This window comes from Haliaeetus albicilla, chromosome 11, assembly GCF_947461875.1.
Source record: "Haliaeetus albicilla chromosome 11, bHalAlb1.1, whole genome shotgun sequence".
Classification (NCBI taxonomy): Eukaryota; Metazoa; Chordata; class Aves; order Accipitriformes; family Accipitridae; genus Haliaeetus; species Haliaeetus albicilla.
This window is the reverse complement of record NC_091493.1, coordinates 1,325,556-1,349,366: the sequence shown is the minus strand read 5'-3', so window position 1 is coordinate 1,349,366 and position 23,811 is coordinate 1,325,556. Positions and strand designations below refer to the sequence as shown.

The 23,811-nt window shown below is 36.8% G+C and overlaps 1 protein-coding gene across 3 annotated transcripts in view; it reads left to right on the top strand.

The window, feature by feature from the left end:
* Positions 1-23,811, top strand: part of CTNNA3 (catenin alpha 3) — a 531,540-nt gene that overhangs the window by 14,265 nt on the left and 493,464 nt on the right. For all 3 annotated transcript variants that reach the window (XM_069795730.1, XM_069795731.1, XM_069795729.1), the window contains exons 3-5: positions 2,425-2,617; positions 11,094-11,260; positions 20,630-20,749. In XM_069795730.1, coding sequence (XP_069651831.1) covers positions 2,425-2,617; positions 11,094-11,260; positions 20,630-20,749 — 480 coding nt within the window. The remainder of the gene's footprint in view (positions 1-2,424; positions 2,618-11,093; positions 11,261-20,629; positions 20,750-23,811) is intronic.

Genomic DNA, 23,811 nt, shown 5'->3' with positions numbered 1-23,811 from the left:
TGTCAGGGCTGGCAAGAGCTGAATATAGTAGTGAAGAACTGCTGCACGGTTCCTTAGGAATTCAGTGTTTGGGATAACCATGATGAAAAACATCCCACCCCTCCAGCCTAATAAATAATGGCAATAACAGGCAACAACATCATGATTGAGCTTTGCAACTGTGATGGCATATGGGCTTGAAAATCTCACTTAAAAAAACCCTTGTGCCTCTAGCGCAACTCTGTTGCTTCTGGCAGAGGTACAAAATAACCTCTTGACAATGATTTCCATTGAATGCTGGAAGACCTGCTGTATATAGCAATAAGAAGGTGTTAATAACTGGGAAATGCAGTCGGGCATGAACAGGATTAACGGGGATATGTTTTTCATTTTTCTTACAATGATACTGTTTTGACTGTATTCTTCCACTACAGTACAAGCTGTGTTGACAATAGATCAGAAGGGCACGCTATATTAGCTACTGTGTAGTTCAATTCTTTCTGCATAGGATCTGCATAAAGTTTTTGTGTTCCTCTCTGCAGTTCTGTGTTAGAGAATTCGGAGTAGTTTTTCTGTATTTCTTCATCTCCATGAGCCAAAAACTACCTGTCAAATTTTGACTTGTATTTGAGATCAGAAGCTGCCTCTGATATTTCCTGGCAGTGATGCTGAAGTTGAAGAGGGTCTTACAGTCAAGAGTTTTCACCTGCAGGAATGATTATTTTTCATGTTTTTCCACTTGTTTCGTTTCCTCCTCCTCCAAAGCATAGGAATGAACAGTACATAGAATGGTATTTACATAAAAAGGAGACTACAGTAAAAATCTAAGAAATAAAATATATTGTTTTCTGCCTTTCTTGTTGGAAGTATCAGCCTATAATCTCTTTAACTCACTCTTAAAAATATGATCGTTGAAACTGCATTAAACACTCTAGAACTAATGTTAGAGGGTTTGTAAAAAGAAAAGATATTAAGATTCTTATTCCCATTGCATTCTCTACTAGCTGGCTGATTTATGTGCAATAAATGTTTTACTTTCTTTTAGCCACAGTCAGAAAAATACCCAAGCCCTCTTTAACTATCTGAGCCGGGGTTATTTATGTTGCTGTCTCCCTTGTGACATGCCAAAGCAGTTGATGTCAAGTGGATGGTCCTTTTTCCCCCCAAATTCCACATAAATGATATAGGGGTCAGGGCTTTTGCCTTTCAAAGATGTGTTTATAGAAATGCTTCCCAGAGGATGTTCGTCAGTTACTTTTAAAAGTACTCGTTCATGAAAAGCACTAAAGTGCTTGAATTCATGAACCAAGATCTAAAGGTGAGCTACGGTACAGCTAGCGCGCTTCTCATTCTATACCTGTGAATGGAGCCCTTTTCCATAGACCAGCTCAAACCACAAGCTCTACTGCAGCCATTAGCTAAGTTTGCCTGATGGACTGAGAAATTTATATGCAGCTTTTGCTTTGTTTATACAATATTCTTGATGATTGCAATGCCATTTAATAAAATGAAGCAATTATATACATATAAAATGTATTCATTGAGCTCCAAGACTAGATCTGTACTTAATATACTGCCCATGTTCTGGCACAGAGAACAGAATAGTTCAGAAAGTTTGTTCAAAATAGCTATATACCTTTTCTTTTAAAATCTTTTAGGAGTCTCTCCTTAGTGTGACAGCTCAAGTGATGCCTGAGAGAATAGTCTGTTAGAAACAATGTGGAGGCTGTGCTCAGATGATGAGGAATGTGGAGTGGGATGCTATAGAAAAATAAGTTCTTTATGGATGTTGAAGTGCATTGTTAAAAAACAGAATTTGGACAAAGCTGCTGTAAACCTACATTCTGAGTAAAATGATGTACAATTTTAATGTTGAGAGCCCCCCTAAGAATTCTGAGGTGCTGAGTTCTGACCACTGCAATCCTCCTTTGTAAGAAGAGAATGCATTTTGAAATGTGTCTATATTTTTTCTGAGTATTTGCTTCTGAGATAAGTGGGAGATTTAAGCCGGAAGTATGGGGTATGGGAAGATTCAGCACTGATTATATTTCCTGCCTTGGCTGAAGCCTCCTTAGATAGCGTTAGTAATTTTTTTCTTTTTTTTCTTTTTTTTATCATGAGGAAAATTTAAAGCAAGCACTGTCAGGAGTTTGCATCAGGGTTAATATAACAGTGAGATTTCTATTGACTTCAGTTTGATCACACACAAAGAAGAATACAAAGATAAGGCATATTAAGTAAAATTATCTGTCAAATTTGATTCAATAGTTTTGTCCATTCCCAGTATGTATGCTGAGCTTGCCTGTCTCTCTGTAAAGCAGAGGGAATCTCATAGCTTATTCTCAACTATATTAATTTGATTTTTTTTAAGATTTGGGAATATTATAAATTCACTTATTATAGAACTTACACCACTATTGTCTTTTTTGTTTCTTTTCAATGTAGGTTACAACACTAGTGAACTGTCCACAGAATCCTTCTAGTAAGAAAAAGGGCCGTTCCAAAAGAGCTTGTGTCTTGCTAGCTTCTGTGGAAAAAGCCACTTGGAATCTGTTGGACAAGGGGGAAAAAATCGCCAAGGAAGCAATTGTGCTTAAAGAGGAACTTCATGCAGCACTTGCTGATGTCCAGAAAGAGAGTGAGTATATGACAAATAATTACAAATAATTACAAATAATGACAAGGAATTAGTTTAACCATGTAACACTAGTATCAAAATGAAGCTAGGATATCCATGAGAAATATGTTTTCATGTGGAAATGTCTGAACTTTGAGTTGTCTGATTGTATGTTCTCAGATACTGTTTATGAGGAGGTAAAGTGTGCAAGCTGGGCCCCGTTGTGGAAGAACATTTATATCAGTGGAAGTTTTGTTGGTGTTTGGGTTTTTTTTTTCTTTTTCCAATGAAGACAGGATGCCCCTTGTTAATTTCAGTGGCTGTTAAGCACAAGTTTAAGTTAATGCATGCTTTAATGCTCTTCTTCAAAAGAACTGTTTACCTGAATCTGGGATTAAGGCCTTTTAGTTAAAAATTTAAAAACAGAAATCTTCCCTCTTTTGTGTGGTAGTAAGGACTTAATTTGGGAAGGTATAATAGTCCTGTGTGGAGGTATGTTTTGAGACTTTAGTACTGGGAAGATGGATTCTTTAACCTACTGTAACTACTGTAGAAGTCATCCCCTTGTGATAGAGCTTCTCATATTTGGTGAGTTTTGCCATATTCCATTTCCTCATGACCTATCTCCCTATTTTGAACCAGTGTCCCAGAATAGGACTAGGTTTTATGATCTGCTGAGAAAGGTGTATTAGCCACTTTATTTCAGGCTCTTTGTTGCTTTGTTGATTTTTACTCTCCCCATGGATTATCAGGGCCCATTGGGTGAATATGAAGGCCAGGCTCAAATAGTAATAAGCTGGATGACAGACATCCAAAATGTGTTCCTGCAGAGATCAGCCTTGAAAACTGATTCAGGAGAAAGTTTCAGAGGAAGAAGGGGACAGAAGAGTAATGATTTCAGTGCCTGGTCATTCGAGAATTATGTCCTTCCATCAGTGCTCCGTGAATTTTGTAAACAAATGGTTCCCAAGGGTTGCCTGGAATCAGATTAGGAGGGGCTGATGAAAGCCTTCCCAAAAAGTGGGAGCAGACAAGCAAAGAACAATGGTCTGTACCATAAAGTTATTGTGAGGCCATGTTACTGAATGAGCTACCAACCAGGCTTGGTTTTATCAAGGGGCAAAGTGGGCTTCAGTTGCCTTTTCACTATTGAGCAGTGTGGTGTATGTTCTTATGCCGTGTGACAACTTGTGCCTGAAGGACCACATGTTAGCCATTTAAATCAGGTCTTTATATCATCCTGCTCTTACTGAAGTTGCAACTTAATCAGAATTTTTTTGTGGGTTGTTTGGTTTTGTTTTTTTTTTTTTTTTTGTGTGTGTCTTCCTCCATGGGCAGCTGGGGCAGTTTCTGAGTCTCTGCTGTTGTTCATATTAGCTATGGGCTTCCTGTGGATTCAGATATGGCTGCGTTTTAGAGTTTGATATATGCATATGGTATCTGAGATACCTTAAGGTCCTTTGTGATTAAAAGCATTATGACCAGCACATATCATTGTTATCTGTCGCACTGATCAGCTGAGGCTTTTAAAAAAATCATTAATTTTGGAATACTCTTAAAATGTTAGCCTATCCATTCCAGGCCAATAACATGCAACAAGAATAGAATACATAGTTTTATATTGATTTTTATACATAGATAATATAAAAATATTTCACATTTTCAGTTTATTTGTTGATTCTCACCCAAGACCAGAGATAACTACAAAAACAAATAATACATAAAGTAGATTATATACACATCATACATTTTAAAAGAACGTTAAGTCCATGTTATCGCCTATAATTATGCAATGACAAATTGAGTGTTCACAGCCAATCTTCCTCCAAGGATTTGCCAAACTGCACAAGTTAATTTTAAGAAGTTGGTGAACAATTGTAAAATAAATAGCAGTTTTTTAATTTTGCAGGTATTTTTAGTCCTTTGAAGCCGTGTATTATTCTTAATTTGTGGTATGCCACATCATATGTGACTTTATTGCCTGTTATTCAAGTCACATTCTGCTGCTGTTAAATGTCTCTTGTTATTTACTTGAAGCTCTTTGAAAGGATGTGGGTCGTAAACTGTGCTTGCATGCAGTCACCTGCCATGCGTGTCATAGCATATGGTATTTAATTTTCTGTGCGTATATTTTTCTGTGGTGACTGGCAAGTATTTTTATTAATACGCTCTTAAATAAATTATGAATTTTTAGATGTGGCTACAGCTTGTATTTACTGCATAGTGGAATTTTGAAACAATATTCTAGATAATTTCGGTCTGATGTGAACTGAACTACCAGTCCAAGAGTTGCACACCAACATCTGGAAAGAATAAATAGTCTCTCACCTCTTCTTGCATTTTAGCTTGTGTCACTCGCTGGGCTTGTTGAGCTCAAGACTGTAACATGAGAATTAAACGCTTATTTCTTTTAAATGTCAGTTGCCAGTGTGAAAATGCTGCTTTGTTACTTTTGGAGCTCATTAATAGGGGTTCCTTTTAGAGGAGTGATAGACTTTTTTCAAGCTGCTGCTGATAATCCTGTTCATAATAATGTTTTGGGGAATAAAGGGGCAAATTATTAGGCTAATAGTAAACAGTGGAGATGAATATGACAAATCTTCTATTTATCTGATGCATTAGTGACTTGTCTAATGTCTTCAGAAATGGGGTCGTGGCTATGGCTTTGCTGACTACAGTTTGGTCTTCACAAACACTCAGTAGACGAGATTTTGATTTCTCAAATTCAGTTGAGTTCTCTTAGTGACATCTGAAAGAAAGTGTTGCTATAATGGGTGGCAGGCATGTTCCCTGGATAAATCTAGTTTCTGCTTCATAGAATCATAGAATGCTTTGGGTTGAAAGGGACCTTAAAGATCATCTAGTTTCAACCCCCCTGCCATGGGCAGGGACACCTTCCACTAGACCAGGTTGCTCAAAGCCCCATCCAACCTGGCCTTGAACACTGCCAGCAAGGATGGGGCATCCACAGTCTCTCTGGGCAACCTGTGGCAGTGCCTCACCACCCTCATAGTGAAGAATTTCTTCCTTATATCTAATCTATAAAATCTTATCTAAAATCTGTAGAAATCTTATATAAAATCTATAATCTAAAGCTGCCTTTGACATCTGCAAAGTTTTACCAAAGATTTATAGTCTTGGAGCTGATCATTTTAATACAGAGGTCCTCCACGTTTTTCTTTGAGTTTCCTCTCGAGAAAGTACTTTTTCAGGCCTATTTCTATCCACATCTTGATTCACGTTCTTCTGGAACTAGGCAGGCCTGTGGCTGGTAGACTGTGTGCATCACCCAGAAATCCACTAGCCTAATAAGTGAAGAACTACCACGTTTTCCTGTTGATCTGGTTTGGTGAAGCTTTGTTTAAGAGTACTCATGTTTACATTTTTGTTCTAAAAGAGTGTAATAAATCCAAATATAAGTGTTTTTAAAAATTCGCACTGCCAGATTTCATGTATACAGCATTTCAAAAAATTGCCTTCTGACTCATAATGTGCTGTGAATTAATGGTAAAATACTATACAAAAGAATAAGAAGCGTTGTTCAACCCTGAATGCTTCTGACACTTAACATCAAACTATAATTAATGTCCTGATTCTGATATTTAATCAATTTTAAGACAAAACAGTGGTGTAGTTTATATGGGGAAACATTCTCTTAGGAATTTGAATTAAAGCCTAGCATTATACTTATGATAATGATTTTTTTGTATTTATGTCAAGTTGTGATTGCTTAGAGTTTTCAAATAGTTGTACAGGCATAGCTAAAATGTTTGGTATTTATTGCCATTGCTTACTGACTATATATGGTCAGAAACACAACAGTTGTTGTCTGCATTGTTTCTATCTATTGCAGTGTCACTGTTCTATGTGTTTAGCTGTTATCATACTCAAGTGTGTTCTTAGATAAGCCTTTCATCACCTGTAACAGTGAATTGAAAGAAAGTTACTTGCTTGAGTTTTGCTTTGAGCCTTCAGTTACTCTTTAAAAGGAAATTAGAAAAAAATAATTTGATATTTTGAATGTCCATATTTAATGTCTTTTGACATTAAACAGGGGAGGCAAGACTTTGATGGCATGGAAGAAACTACCATTCACTGGCAAGAAATAGGGAGTGTACTGAAAGGATATTTACTAAAGGAAGGGCATAGTGATCTCTTGTATTTTTACTATATTCTTATTTGTTCCCCCCCCCCCCCAAAGTCTTAAACATAAGCTTAGCTTTCTCATTCTATGTTGAGGTACATGTATATGCTCTGCATCTAAGGGACTTTCATTCTGGGAGACAAAATTTAGATATTCAGGAGGCTTAAAATAATCTGTGCTGTACAGCCTCTTCATCAAACCAAGAACAGATCCCCTGTAGAAAAGCTTCTGATACCACCATCGCTGGATCAGGTGTCCCTGAGTGGGAAACGGGGAATGAAGAGATGTGTGTAAGGCATGAAGGGGGTGTGTGGTGGCTCTGATTTCACATTAGGAAGAACTGTTTGACATGTGGAAGTGGAACTTCCTGGTATGCAGCTGTGAAATAATTGCAATGCAACAGAATACAGTGGTATCTGAGTGGGGTAAGAGACTGTGTGGCAAGAGAAAAATGTCCTGTAACATCTACAGAAAGCTATTGTGAGAATCTGAGTTATCCTGGTGTTGAATATTGGGAACATGCAGGAGGTATCAATCTGCTTTGCCCTGACACTGATAGTGTCACTTCCAGCTAGCTGGCTGAAGCAGAATCCTTTATTTGCTGTAGCAGATGGAGATGATATTTGTGGGAGCAGAACAGGTGATTACACTAGTGACTAGTATTGTTTAATCTCTTGTTTTTAGAAAGGGTAGGTTGTTTTGTGCTCTGATGGGACATTGACTCCCAACCTTCTCGGTACTGATTCTGCGTATCTGTTAGTTTGTGCTTGCAGAACTTGAGGCTGCAAATACTACTGTAAATCAGAGTTTATAAGTTTTCTATTATTGGTATAAGCCATTGATTTCCCCCCCCCCCCCCTCAATTTTGAGACTAGGACGTTTGAAATCCTCTCTTTTTACTGATTCTGGTATGTCCCTCCTTCACTTAGTCAATGGGTTCCCTTTGACAACTGTGTTTCTCTGGAACTGTAAATCCACCAGCCTCTAAGGGTGTAGTTCACAGGAGTGGGTGACAGGACTTTCTTGGCAACAATACCTCCTTGTGGGAGGACACAAGAATGGCATAAAATTCACTGCATTCCATGTGGATTTCACACTGCTGCAGTTAAAAATAAAAAACACGAGAAGAAAGCCAGATGTAACAAATAGAAGAGAGAGAAATGTGGTGCTTAGATAGGATTTAGTAGCAGAAAGAAAATCTATTCAAAGAAATAAGAGAAGAAAGCTTAATTCTGATGGTCTTGCCTAAAACAATAAAGAACATTTAGCTGTTGCCAGAGTGTGATGTTGAACACTGTCTCTGAGGGGTGCTCACTGACTGCAGTTAGTGGTATTAGTGCAAGTATCTGTATAGATGGATTGCCTGCCATCGGCTAGCAGCCCAGCAGAAGTGTGTACCTTTTGTCAGCTATTTGCCAACAACAAATTTGCCAACAGGCTTACAGTTGACTTGTTTTTAAAGGAATTTTCGTGTAAGGTTTTGGATATTTTTGGTGCTGGATAAAGTGCATGGATCCTCTAACTTTTTTTTAAAAAATACCTGTGGCTGAACTGTGGTTTTACCTTTCCCAATGCCCAAGCATAGATTTTTGTAAGCATGTATGTAAGTAGCGGTCATTTGACAATAGCAGTAGCCATTGGTAATTGATCAGCTAATAGCAGTAACACCATTTACTTTGGGAGTCATTTATCTGTGTGTGCTGAACAGAGTCTTGGAAATATCTGCCTTCCAATAATTATGTAGTCTTGATATATCCTGACTTTCTTTGAATTGCTTCTCATTTGAATGTCTAAAATAATTGAAATACTATGAATGCTCCCGTCTTTCTGCTTCCCTATTTGTGCCACTAAAAGGGCACTGTCTTTCACATTTCATTGTTTGTGACAAATGTAATTATGGAAGAATATCTGCTTGATGGGAATTACAATGAAATGGATGAATTTGCATTGAATTGTCATGCTGTTTACTGCATTTTAAGTAAGTTCTAACATCACGTTGTTGTTGGAGCTGTCATTTTCTGCTGCTTGTACTCATAGCTCCTATCTGCCTAGGCTACATCTCATAACTCTCTTTTAGGGTCATGATTTTATACTTGTTCCTCTGCCCATCCCAGCTTATGTCCAACTCATTTCCAAGGGGTTGGTCATATTCAGATCCTTCTGGCTTGTCAGTGCTTTGAAACTTCTAGTACTGATAACAGTACTCATCTAGAGAGGTGTTTCTGTCTATTGCAGATGGGGAAATAAAAGACCTTAAAAATCAGTTGTTCTGATTAATATTTGATTTTTATTTCCTGTAGGTTTATTTGTTGTGATGTGCTCAGCTATGGTGCATTATCTCACCAACTACTAGATAAAAGTTCTAATTTGTTGTTCTGAGCACAAGAAATTGATATTTTTTACTTTCAGTGTTTTGTGATGTAGCAGGTGCTAGAACCAGATCTCAAATTAGTGTGGTTTTTATTTATTTATGGAGTTTGTTGAGCATGTACTTAAGATACTTGATTTGCACAAAGACTTTAACAAATCCAAGAGAACCAGAAAGCTCTGTTAAAGATGGGTGTTCCTGGAAAACACATGATTTTCAGCTTGTTGGAAGTATTCACTGTTCTGAGAATCAGGCCAGTACTCTCTCAGGTGCTGGTACGGGGACTCTGTAGTAATTGGCAGGTTTATTTCTGTAGCCTTTGCTCAAATATTTTCTCAAATGCAGCTTCTAGTAAGAGCAGTAAAGCTTGTTTTTTTTCTAAATTTTGAGAAATGCAGATACATAAAGAACCTGTCTGGCAAACTGTTGTGCACTTGAATAGTACTCATTCAGTTCTGATGGAGGGAGCACATAAAAGTCTGTATCTTTGTAATTACAGAAAATGCCATATTTTTGTATGTATTTCTATGAATATGCATTAATTACTGATTGCATGTATTTTGTACAAACTTTGTTGCCTAGTTTTTGATTTGAGGACTCCAAAGCTTTTGAAAACACATACTTGGTTCAGGTAGCAAAACTCTTTGCATAACTTCAGCTTTGACTTTACTACCAGATACTCTGAAGTAGACATGCCAATAGCATTCCTGCATAAGGCTTGTCCAGACTTCTTGCCTCTGAGTGAAGCTATACAGTGCTAAAGGTACAGTGAATTTTATTTCAGCAGGCAGTATTCTCTCCTTACTTTTGGTCAGAATTTGTAGAACAAAATGAAACAAAAATTACATGTTCCTGCATGCTCTCTTTCTACGTAGAAAATCTCTGTGATACAAATGACTGCTTGGAGAAATGTACCCCATTCTTATAGCAAGACTTACGTAATTTAGATATAGGTAGAAAGAATAGTGCATAATAAACAAAGGATTTAACTCTGGAACAATATCAAATTTTTTAAATGCCATGTTTTTCTTTACTGTTGCATCCAAAATCCAGGACATGCTTAAGGCAGTTGTCAACAAAGGGCTGGCTTCATGAGTATGTAGTCTTTTAATAGCTACATTTACTAATGATGTTTCCTAATATTAGCACAGCTGAAACTATTCATTTTTGTGACTTTTGATCCATCTTTGGTTTCCAAGCTGATACAGAGAGTTTAATGGGTCAAACATTTATTTTAGTAGTTTGTGCTTGTGTGACAAGAGTTTTCCAGTGCTGTCCTGTGTAGAGTAAGTTCTCTCAAGGTTGTGCCATCAGTAACAAAGCTCCTCAGTTGATAATAGACTTTGAAATGCTTCTAGAAATGAGTGTAATGGCATTTTTTTCCTCAGAGTAAGTCTAGGTGACAGACTGCTGAAAGTAAACTTGGGTGTTTGTCATTGTTGTTCTCATTGTTAAATTTCATTTGCAAAACTTCATATTGGAGAATGCTAATTGTTGTCTACTGGCACAGTTACTAGCTCCAATGCATAGTTTTCACATATTTTATGTCAGAGTCAGATATTCAAGTGTATGAGATTTTCATTCCATTAACTTATATTTATAATGAGAAGAACAATATTTGATTCCCTTCTGTAAGCAGGAATTATTTAATAGCAAGGACAACAAAGTACATAGTAATATAAAAAGCAGTCACTAGAAAAGCACCCCTGGCCTTGTTGTGTACAGTTAAGAGTAATGGTGTGATTTCCAAGGGAATTATTTCGGAATTAAATGATACAGAAGAACAGAAAGGGGGCATAATTCAAAACGTGGAACATTCTTCATGATCTGTAATAATTGACCTTCCTTTCAAGGCATTAGGGCAACAGAGAGATGCCAAATTTATTGGTAATACTTGTGACTTGCCAAATAACTGATCAAGTTTTAACTATTTTTTTTCCTGGGTGTTGCGATACAGCCTAAGGGAATTTGTCTTCATTTTGCAGGTCAAGCCTTAAAGGTATCAGCAGAGGCATTTACCAGTGATCCCTGCTATCTGCCTAAGAGGCAGGCCGTTGTCCAAGCAGCACGATCTTTGCTTACAGCTGTCACAAGGCTTCTAATTCTGGCGGACATGGTTGATGTGGCATACTTACTGGAACATTTGACTGTGGTGAGTAGAATTTGACTTAACTCAGACTCCCTTTAGCTAGAGGAGTGCCGGCTGCTGGTTCTTTTTGCTTTGAAAATTCTTGTTGTACTTCGGAATTGCAGATCTCATGCACGTAACACCTTGGCAATTGGTAAAAGTGTAGATTCTAGGTGAGATTTGTAGAATGTACCACAAGAACCCCTCTTCTACTTCTAACACAACAGCAGATGGTTATCTCTACAGTTATATTTTAACTTCCTTTTATTTCTTATTTCCTCTTTTTTTACTTGAATTCTTGAATTGTTGTATAGCTTTTTATGCGTGAAACCTTCTTGGTATTTGTGGCAGTAGTAGGGAATAATTTATTTGTAGAGAATCTTAAAAGTGGAATTTTATTTGGATATTTACAGAGGGAAGAACTAAGTAGGTAAGGGTCTATCTCTGTATACAAGTCAGTTTGAGAGAGAGATGAGCTAAAAGGAGAGGGAGAAGATGTGTGAGAGAGGCCTCCAGCAACTCCCCAGCTCCAGCTATGCACTGCAGACAGAAGACTAGAAAGTCCTGATGTGGGCAAAGCTTTAAAAATTGTGCAGTAGAAAATATTCTCTAAAAGCCACTTAATTTTTTCACTCAAGGGAATAATGTGTTTTCAAAGTGTGTATCATAATAGTGCTATGTTTTGGGGAAATCTTTTTTCTACCTGGCTCTCTTTATACAGAAGGGATGGCTTCATTGTTCTATTCCCATACAAAACTAACCAGAGGTTGTGCCACTCTTGCTGAATTAGACAAAATGTCCACACTTCTGCTGTTCAACATCAAAATGCTCTCCTGTCTACATAAACTCAAGTTCCTTTAATGTCAGCCATAGTGTCCCATAGTGTCCTTCCTTTCTTGAACAGTGTGACTTTAATCTTGCCAGCATCATGTGTCTGACCACAAAAATGTGTTTACTGAGTTTCTTCTCTGTCTGCTTACTCCATTCAATCTGGTGGGTGCCTTTGCTGGGAAGAGGAAGGAATTGTTCTATTTTTGTTTCCCTTTTTTTCCTAACATCTTCAGTAATGTGTGACAGTGATAAAACCTCCAAGTTCTATTGACTTCTTAACGTTTCAGGGCAGAGGTGAATAATCAGTGCCACTTCTAATGCCTCATGCCACAAGAGGACCTGCTGACTTAAAGGAGACCCTTTTGAAGCAAGTTCAGTTTGTTGAGGACAGGGAAATGAAAATTTAGCTCCCAATCAGAGTAGGAACAGTATTTCATAATAAAACAATGTTGTGTGTATTTCATTGCTGTGTTTGAAACATCCAATGTTGACAATTGTTGGAGATGCTGTACAGGCTAAATGAACACTGACTTGCAGGAGCTTCTATGTTGTTATATATGTATGAAATTTGTCATCTCTAAGAGGAGTGGCCTATGTCTTTCGTAGTGTTTGTGGAAAATTTTCTTAAATTATGATATTTTTCATTGGTAGCCTATTACATTCTTACGTACCTATTTTCACAGTCCTAGATGCACCCTTCTAAAATGTTTTCAGTATATTTTACGGGAGAGAACTAAAAGTGGGTAGTTTTCTTTCCTAGAGTTTCAGTATTTCTAAACAACCATATAATTAATTTCATGATTTCCATTTGAAAATGAAAAACAATAACTGAAAATCATAAAAGAATGTAAAGAATCATTCAGGAATGACTCCAACACTGCAAAGACTGCAATGAAGTTATCTTCTTCTTCCATACCTTAATTTAGTTCTCTTAATAGGAGTGAGAACTGAATTCTTCAGTTAACTCTTAGAATAAATTAGTGTGACATAACACTCTCCAAAATGCTTATGTAAAAAGGCTCACCCTAGTCCTTACAGGAAGGTGGTACATTTTCCATATTTATTTAGCCTCTGCCTTGGCTGCTGAACTCGCCAGCAGTGGTATCAGCTGTAGTGATGTCTTTTTATGTTGACATCTAATTAGGAAATCAACTTAGAAGATAGAGTAATTTCAATGTATGCTACTGAACAGCCTTCAAATTATAACAACTTTTGCTCATGACTAACCGAGCCAGGTTTAAATGCAGTTAAATATTTTAATGAGTCTCAATGTTGCTCTTTTCAAAGTCCTTAACTTTAATTGTTATACTTCAAAACTCCCTTAGGAATTCAGTTTTTCTTCAACACAGACTTGCTCCAACAAACAGACATTGTATTCACACAGTGGCTGCAGCATAGAAAGTAGACCTTGTCTTTGGTGTATCAGCTTTAATATTCTCAATGTTTGCATGTTCGTATGACTTGAAAATCAACTCTCTTTAAAAGCCATTAACAGTTTTTCTTTCAACTTGTTCTAAAATTTCAATACTTCTAACATTTTATCTTCTTCTTCACAAAGAAATGGGTGTTACAGCTGTTATTAATCTTCAGAGATGAGAAATTTCATTGCCCTTTATTTCTGTAACTCTGAGCTCTATAATTGTCATAGAATGAAATTAAGAAATTTAAAGGACTGAGCCAAAATTAATTTTAAAAATGGAACACCCCCCCCCCCCCCCCCCCAAACCAAAACCAAACCAACCAAAAAAAGTAACTGTAGAATAAAGGAAATGAAAATTCTAACCAAGGAAGTTTTTTTGTATGTATAAAGTGAAAGATAGAGGTCCAGCATCATCAAAGAACTCTGTAGAGTATTAACCAGATCTTATTCAATACGAAGTATTTCATGGGGAATTATCTATTTATGTATCTAACACTTTTCAAAACAATTTATCAAGGAGTGCTGAAAGTTTTTAATCTCGCTCATTCAGTAAAGCTGGTTTATTTCAACACTGATATTCAAAACATCTGAAACCATACTTACTTCTACTGACAAAATGCAGTCTGGATCATTAAACTTTAACTTTCTCTGTAATCTGTGAATAAAAATAGAAAGGAAACAACGACAATGTGACTAGCTGTCATATAAACACTTTTCTAGTGTCACCTGTCACATCTGCCATTATAAGTATATCTAGGAAAAAAGATGAACCTCACCTACCTCCTTCCAATTTATGTAGTCTAAGAGTATTGTTTTCTGTACATTTTACTTAGACTTCAGACTGTTTTTTACTTTTATGTAATAAAATCTTTATATAAAACAGAGTGTAACACTGAAAATAAAAAATATTTTTGTCACAAAAATATTAAAATGTAACTTTTAAACTAGAAATAACAGGTCGGTGTATTTGGAAGAATTTGATAAACCTGGCAGGATTTTCACTCCAAATGTCCAAAAACGTACCTTTGTGAACATGAGATTAGCTTTTTTGAAATTTCACTAATAAAGTGGAGAGAATTTTGGTTGTTTTATGGATTCTACAGAATCTTCACCCAGCAAAGTGTGTATCAAATTATGCATATTAGAAGCCAGTACAAATTCTCAGTGACTGATCATATTCTGGCATAGTACACTTCTAGCTGTTTGTGGAATTTACAGCCTTGTAAGAGTATGATGGTGCGGTGCAAACAGCAAGCTCATTTTAGAGTTGACTGAGAAAATACATTACACTGATAAGAAAGGCTTTGCTTTTTTAAACAACTGAAAATTATTTAAACAGGGAAGAGTTTAAATAAATAGCTGTCTGTATCTGAGTTTCTGTACTTATTTTAGAGTTTGAAGTTTCTAATCATAAAACTGAGTTGGGAAAAATGTAGTTAGACAAAGAGCTATCTCATGTATTGCACTCTGATTCAGAGCTGTATTACCAGCTTCATTCATTATGGTTAGTAACGCTCGATATTATTTAAGTGAATTAACAGACTAATGGAATTGCTTGGATTTATTGATCAGAGGAGAACAGCAAGAAGGTAACAAGTTTTGAGAATTTCATTCAAATCGCATTGGCAGTCTGTCTTTCTCTAATCTATTTCAGATCATGCTGAGCCAACATGTTTTATCTGCCTTTTTTCCCTTCTTGTCATGCTTGTAGATTTACTGTTTAAGTCTTCATATTTTTCATGAATGCCTCAGACAGCATGATCTTTATAAAATGCTTGCTTAGAGTTATTTAAAACCCTTGCCAGGAGAAAAAAAAAAAAAAAAAGAGAATGGCTATAGATAAGAAGCAACTTGTGAACTTGGGCCCGGTGGGCATAGTGTTGTCTGTTCCTACTTTCCCTGCAGAGTATTCATCAGCATTAAAAATGTTTTGAGCAGGAGAAAAACAGTATGGTTACATAAAAAAAGAGAGGCAATTAATCTCAGGCTTACCTATGCTCGAGATTTAGGTATTTGGTTTGACTTGCATTACTCTGCTTGAACTAGAATTTGACTTGCTCCCTGTGTTACATTCTGACTGTTTTGGTATTGTGGTATCATGCAGTAAAACATTTAAAAATGGAAAAAGGGCAAAAAAGAACGTAGGCTACCTTGGGGGCAACAGGGCCAGGTTGTGAAACTGAAAATGATTCGAAGCTTCCCACCTTGCCTTTGGTGGGCATGGGTCACTCCCATGGCAAGAGAAAACTCTGAAAATAGGGAGTGTTAAGAAGATGACAGGAGTCTTTGGGAGTAAATTTGGCTTCTCCCTTGGTTCATGCTCTCATTTATTTTCTCATCAACCAGCAGAAATGGATTCTTGCTACCAGTCTGAGGTCAGTATATGCCATGTGGGATACAGCTGTTTGTAATCAGGGCTACAGTGTTTATCATTGCACTCTGCAAATTCTGTGGCAGTCTGTAATGCGCAATAAATGACAAGAGGAAAAGCAGATTCCAAAGAATTACTTTTAAGAGTCAGGCTTTTCAAAGTGAACACCTTTTTGAGTGCAAGAGGAGCATGGATCCACTTCTGTTCTGCGTATGGTGGCCTCTTGACTACCACTCTGTTACTCCCTAATGACTGGTGGCTTTACAGCCCCTAGGGCTTCCCTTGAAACAGCCATATTCTTAACTGTCTTGTAACAAACTGTTGCTAAGGAATTGGCTCCCTAGTCACTGTAGTTCTGTTTATATAATATCTGGTTTTGGTCTTAGCATGGGAATCACTGAAAAAAAGAGCATTATTCTTTTCTTGCCAGTCAGAAACATGGCTTTGAAGGGACCCTAATTGGCCAGCTTCATGTACTACTGTACCAGAATTTCTTTGATGTAAGCAAGCCTGAAGGCTCCTGAACCTGTTTTACCAGAGCACAAGAAAACCAAATGGAATATAGTGGCTCTATTTCCAAGAGGAAAAACACAATTGCTGGGTTAAAAACACACTTAAATGAAAAGATTTGAAAACAAATCCAATTCTTGCTTCTTTGCAGTGTAGAGCCTTCCCTTCAGTCTTATTTCCTTGGGATTTCATAAAGGATGCTATGAAGTGCAGCTGCAAAGGTACATTATTGAAATGTAATAATTAAACTAGACTTTAAAAATCAGACAGCAACTGCCTTTAATATCATTGCTTATTCCACAAATACTCATATTATGAATCGGTTTCCTTGCAACAGTTGAACATGTTAGCAACAGTGAACAGTGACCTTAACCTTTTATAGAAAGATGCAGAGCTACAGTATGAAGAGACTTTTGAGTCTTTATTAAATTGAATAAATTAATTTGAATGAAGATCAAACCAGTAAATTTTAACTTAAGTAGTATCAACATTTTAGTATGATTTCCTGTTGAAACATTATGCAACCACTCTGTTTATGTCACAGCCTCTTCTCTTTGAATTCATTGCCTCATTTCTATTATATATGACAGAAAAGCAGAAGTTCCAAGGTTCCTGAAAATAGGTAGATGGATAGTGGAGAAAAAAACAAAAAGGCTACATCAGGAGCTTATAAAGAGACCAGAGGAGTCTAGCCCTTATAAACAGCCTTACTGCAGGAGGAACTTCAGTCAGAGCTCACATCTCTTCTTTGACATTACAAGGAATAAGCTGTAAGACTATAGGAAATTTAGTCCTGGTGCTTACAATTACACTTACTAATTAGGTAGAGCCATGATCATTATCTGAGAGGAGGTTGCCGAACTTTACCATACTAATCAGGGGCATTGTTCTTAGGAAGAGCCCATATTAATAACGTTCTTCTGGTCCGTCCATATTCAGGATCTTTATTACTTTCAGAGTTTGATGGTATTTGTTGCTTCAAGATACCTAAAATGGGACTGTGAGAGTTGTTCCACTTAGACATCCATTGTGTGTTGGTTTCCAGTCAGATAAGCACACAACCTTCATTCAGTGATGTCTTGATGGTGCATGTTCAGGACATAGCATCTGGTGTGTTATCCACTTTGTGTGTTTTAGTGCCAGGGTGCTTGGCTCTAGTTTTAGAGTTGTTGATTTTGGTTTATTTTTATTGTGAAAGGAATGTTGTAATGTTCATAAATGTAATGTAATGTTCTTGTGTTTTGAAAAGTTACAAAGTTGTCTATGCAGTATCTGTGCTACAAAGTTTTCTATGGTAACTTGACAAACAGAAGCAGCCTTCAGAATTGTTGAAATACTGGTATTTCTTCTCTGCCTGTGGTCCAGCTTTCTTCAGAGGAAAAATCAGTCTGGGTAGTTCCCCGTAGTGCCACAGAGAGCAAAAGTAGTAAAGGAGTGCTACCTATCAACTTCCAGAAACTATGTTTAAAGTACTTTGAAAAAGTGACAGGCAAAAAAGAGCTTCTGTGGATCTCTTAGGATTATTTAAATTTGGTTATTGGTGAGAGAAAGAAAAAACTACCTTCCAGAGTATTAGTATTTCTTTTCACCTCTAGACAGTAAAAGTGTCAGTGAGAGAGGTTTTCTTGCCATTCATCCAAAAATGGTGGTTCGTACTGATAACAGAATGATACGGAAAGATCCAGATATGATTTTTAAGTTTAAAACATGTTCTGATAACCTTTGTTTGTCCAAGGCACATTTTTTTGATTTCCTGTTGATGGCACTGGAAAGAGCATATGTATGTTTTCTTAAAATTGCTTGTTTGTTTTTTATTCACTTTTGAATTAAGTTTTTTAAAAGTGTTTTTCCCTTGCATCTAAAGACAGACTTCGAAGTGGATGTCCTGGCCATTACCTGTCTATTTTATTGGAGTATATTACCCTTATAGTTAAACATTTGGTTTGTATTTACTCATCCTCACATGCTGGTTCTTATACCTCTTTCCAGAGAGCCAAATGCATTATTAATGTTTGGGTTGCTTCAGGACATAAGGAAGTCAGTAGGCTTGCTAGTAGAGTTCCTGCCAAAAGAAGAATTGAAGCTATGGGATTAAGTACATCCTTAAGAGGATGATGGTGGTTCTGCAACTATACAACTGTATTGTAGTGATGATAAAAAAAAAAAAGAAAAAAGAAAGTTCAAAAAAGGACTGTACCTTATGTCCACTTAGTGAGTTTGGGAATCGCGAAGAGACCTTTTCCCTGTATTACTCAACCCCGTTACAAGGTGCAGCAGCTTTAGGGTAATTTCTGGAGAAGTGTGTCATAGTTTGGAGCTGAGGGCGTATGATGAACTTGGAGAGATATATTATGAGCAGTTTCTTACACATATATAAAGAGGGACCACTATGGATAGCTTTTGGTCAGCTTGAACTGTAGTCAGGTCTTGCTTGCAGATGTTGTAATTAAATTGCTTCCACCTAATGGGAATACCCTGGACTGGGAACTGGTGAAAGCAAGCATCGCAAATTCAAGGCTTTCAGAACAACTCTGGAGCAGAGATAAAATCTGAAAACAACAGATCCTACAAAGGGTGAAAGATAATGAAGTCAAACAGAAAAGAATAGAGTCTTGTGGTTTTGTCTTAGCATTTATGTTCTGTCACCTATGTTGTTATAGAATTCAGTGAAGTATACTTTGGGTGAGAAAGCTTTCTTTTATTTTTTGGTAGCAAACATTTCAAATGCAACTAGAAAGTCTCCAGTTAACCTCTAGTGGTGATGGGTAAGGTACAGTAAGATAAATTACAAATAGATATAAACACTGCCTTAACTTGCTTCTTGGTTATGAGAGTGGTGAGGCTTAAATAAAGCCTGCAATGTGACAAACAGGAAGTGCTAACTTGCCTGAAGATTCCGGGATATATCTTTTGTTGTGGATTGTCAGCTGAAATCCACTGCAGCTGCTTATCCCCAAAGAGGAACTGCCTATTGGCTGTTCAACAGCCTGTACAACTGGGGCTTGATCTCAGTCAAATGCCCACAGAATGAGTCACACTGTGGAGGGGTCTACATCTATGGTCAGCACTAGCTGTCAGTTCTGTTGTCAGCTTTTTAAAGAGTGACTGAAGATGAGTGGAGTTTTTTTCCTTCTACTCCTATGGTTCATTTTACCAATTCAATGACTGTAGTTTTAGCAAAGGTATAGAGAAATGTGTGCTGTAGTTACTACTGAAGTGCTTGGTTTTCCAGAACTGACTGGAAAGCAGTCCATTTCTTTTGGTCTTTTGCTCCATTCCCTGGATGTCAGTACCATGTGAGCTTACAGTAGGTGCTTCATCTACAGGGCCTGTAACTGTAGTAAGCTAAGTCAATATTTTGAATGGATTTAGAAGATATGTAGTTCTTCCTGCTTATATCAGTGTAAATAAATGTTTATAGACTTGCTTCTGGTGGTAATCACTGTTATAACAAAATATTTCTAAACTACTTACAGCTTTACAACCATCACATACTTGTGAGGTGGAGTAGAATATTTACAGATGGGGAAACAGAGAAAGTCAGAGGAGAAGGTTCATGATTTCATGAAGGTAGCAAGAAAGCTGTAGTTCCCATTCTTTCGCACAAATCTTAGCCTTTCTGTTACAGTTCCCTACAGCTGGGCTGGTATTGTTCATCTCTTTGAAAAATACTGGTACTATTTTTAATAATAGTGTATGCATGAAAGAAGTTTTAAATTTAAAAGTAAGATCTGTAATGAAGTATAATTAATGTTGTCACAGCTTTCATACAGAATGTGAGCACATTGCCCAAGGTGAGTATCTGGTATTGCAAATTACTCTTAAGTAAATTAACTTGATAAGAAGTACCCTGTTATATATAAGATCTACTGTTATGCTTGATAGAATGAGGAGTTCATGGCCTGTATGAAGTGGCATGTGCTTTTATTAGTTGAAAAAAATGAATCTATATTAATATATTCCATCCTGTAACATGGCATAGAAGAAGAACTAACCTTTAGAGATTGTGTTGATTGCTAGTGTTTTGTCTTATGCAAGTCTGACCTATGAAGTTAGAGGATTTAATTTAATTAAACAGGGCATATGTACTATGCTTTGAATTCTGGGATTGATTTCAAAACAAAATTGTAGTAATATCTAGAAAGTGGTATACTCAAGAGGTGACACAACTCTATAACATGAGTATGTAGTAGAATAAAATCCTAATGCAGCGAAAAATACAGCACCTGTGTGAATGATGGTATTTGTTTTATTATCACAGTTTCAAAGAACCTTCGAATCTTTAAGAAATGTATCCAGTAAGTCTGATCTACAGAAAACCTACCAGAAGTTGCAAAAAGATCTGGAAAATCTTGATTATTTGGCATACAAACGTCAGCAGGTAAGAACACGGAAGCTTGGTAGGAAGACATAGAATACTGGGCATAAACATGATGAGTGGTAAAACTGATGTGTTTGATAGAGTCATTGTTCTATTAGTAGGGTTTTATACTTAATGTAATGTCATCAGGTAAGCCAGTAGAAGGGGTGACAGTTCTATTTAATGCATATGATGTTGGAATGCATGGGTTTTGATTTCTCAACAGAGAGAAAGACAGGTAAAGCAAGTAAGTGAGACTTAGCAGACTATTAAACTTTGCATTAACGCATAAGAAATTTTTGTTTAAATTAAAGGGCATAAAAGTACTGTTTGGATTTTTTGGCTTGAAAAATGAACTAAATCCCCATAAGTTAATGGAATCAGATATTGACTGTGCGTGCAAACCACTGGTTTTTTCTTCTTTAGAAGTGAATTTGCAAGGCTAGATTGCATAAAACTTTGAAGTGTATGCGGTCTTTGACTCACGCTTGCAAAATCAAGGTTAAATCGAATTGTTAACATGTATTTAATGTTGGACATACTTTCAGTCACTTATGCATGGCTTCTGTGAAAATGTCAGTTCTCATAATAGGTCTTCACTTCTTTTTTTTGTGTTCTTGGTTAAATTAGACTGCCTCTTTCAGAGCATACTGATGAAATGCTCTAACATTTCTATGTGGGTGTTGTTTTGCTTTGTATTTTTCTGAATTCTGTCGCTTGGTGTCAGTGTTGTCAAACACTTCATTTGCTTGGGGGCAGATCACTTAACAGTTGTTTATATCAGGTAATTGATTAGATAGTTAAAAATTAGGAAAGGGTTCAGGGACAGATGGTATCTGAACACATGAATATTTGATTCTTGAGATAGGGAGGTCAGGGAGCAATTGGCTTGGGTGAGTTTCAGTGTGGTGGGAGCTGTTATTCTGGTAGCACTATAGCATAGTTCTTTGTGCCCTTTGATATGGGGCTGCCAGCAACCAAAAGACAATGTTTTAAATGGCTACTAATGTGGATTTATGTTATCTGATCTCATAATTATGTCAAACATAGTAAATGTCACATATGCAAGGGCTTGGAGAGTACTTCTGAGCCAGGGAAGTGTAAATTCTATAATTACATCTCAGGCTATCATCACACTTTTATTGGGAGTAGCTTTCTCTAGCCTGAATTCTCATTCTTGACTTTGCAAAATTCCTTGTTATTTCAAGTGATGTATGTCTGGTTCTCTAGCAGACTCTGAATATGCTTCAATAACATACTTCGTTTCACCTTGAGCAGGGCATCTTTTCTCCTGTTTTCAGATCTTCATTACCATTCCCATCTCAATACTTTGCACTTTCAAGCCATTTGGAGAATCTCAACATCCTTGTTTAATATCAGGCATGCATATATCTCCCTGTGCTGTTTCTGCTCTATATTTGACTGTGTTGGCAGAAGCTTTTGCATTTGGAGGTACTAAAGGTGTATTAGGTGTAAAATTACTTCCTGCTTTTATTCACAGAACAGAAGATAGGCTGTTCTATCTTCTGTTCTGTGATTGAATCTTTCTAAAATGTTATACAATGCTATCAAGAAAATAAACTAGGCAAAGCCTGAAATTAAAAAAAAAAAAAAAAAAAAGCAAACCCCCAAAACCAGACCAAAAACAAATGAGGGACACTAGAGATTTTTCTCTGTGTCTAAGTTAATTTGCATTGTGTACCTGATCAGTACTTGTATGGTTTTCTTGAGTAGTATTTTACCTGTTTTGATACTGAGATTTTTGTCTCAATAGAACTTGCTGGAGAATCTGCAGTGAGGGATTTGAAAACCTACCTTATCTATTTATTATAGAAGATGCTGTGAATTGTGACCTGCTTTGAAAAGAAAGTGATCTCTCTGTGAAAAGATTAAGATTTGGTTTGATTACTGTGCAAGAATCACAGACCTGGATTGGGACTGAAGCTGTTCTGAGTTTGTGACATTTGTATCTGAGTTGGTGGAGTGCGCGCATTTAATTAATAACAACTTACATTATTTCTTACTAGATTAAGGGTATATTCATAGCCCCACTGGCAAAATCTTGAGCCACTACCATCTGTTTGGAGGCAAACAATTTTATACAATGTGAATATGAATGCATTCATGGTAAAGTGTTTTATGTGGTCAAAGTAATGAATATTGCTTTTGAATGAAATATAGTTATCTGCTTCTGTCTTTATTTTTTAGAAATGAGACATAAAGTGCAATATAGCAACGTAATTCTTCAGTGGTGAAGTTTACAGGACAGATGGGAAATTAAAACTGTGGTTTTTAAAGGATGTTTAAAATGACCCATGTTGACTACGATTTATAAAGATAGACCAAACTTCTATGAGTGGTAGAAGTGTGCAAGAGGTAAACATGTTTGGGATGATGGTTTATATTAAGTTGTTTTTAACTGGCAATTTTCAGAATGGGATAGAAGGTCTTGAGTTTTCAGATAGCCAGCAGATTGCCGATAGAAATGTGTCTTTAAAATGGGCAGTGAGGTCAAGAATTCAGTTCTGTCTGTCTTTATACAAAAACCCCAAAGTTGTTAGCATATGTTGGTGAAACTTCTCAGAGCTTTCAGATTCTAATTTTGCAGATAGGCTGAGTGTATGTTTAAGGTGGTATGGAACTTGTCAAGGTGGCTAAATTCTTTGGTGATTACAGAGGAGGAAGATGGAAAGTCATTGGAGTTGGAGACTTTAATGTTGCAAAGTTGAACTGTGTGGATGACATCTAGTATTGTGGTCAAGAAGCCTGAACGATGCTCTTCGCCATTCTTCTGTGTCCCAAACACATACGAAGTATTGAATCACATCTATATGCCAGGTCTAGTTACTGTTGCTGTACTGTTGCTGTCTGTGATGAACTCCCACCATATTCAGGTCTGCTCCCAAATACATTGTTGTGTGTCAGAGCTTTCCTTCTTACTGTTGTTTAGGGAAACACACATCTCCATCTCTACAGACTTGCCATGCTTTTCCAAGAGAGATGGCTTATTAGCCAAGTTAGTTGAAAGTATGTTTAAGTCAGGTCAGATGAAGATACAGTAAAACCAAAATGTGTATACTCAA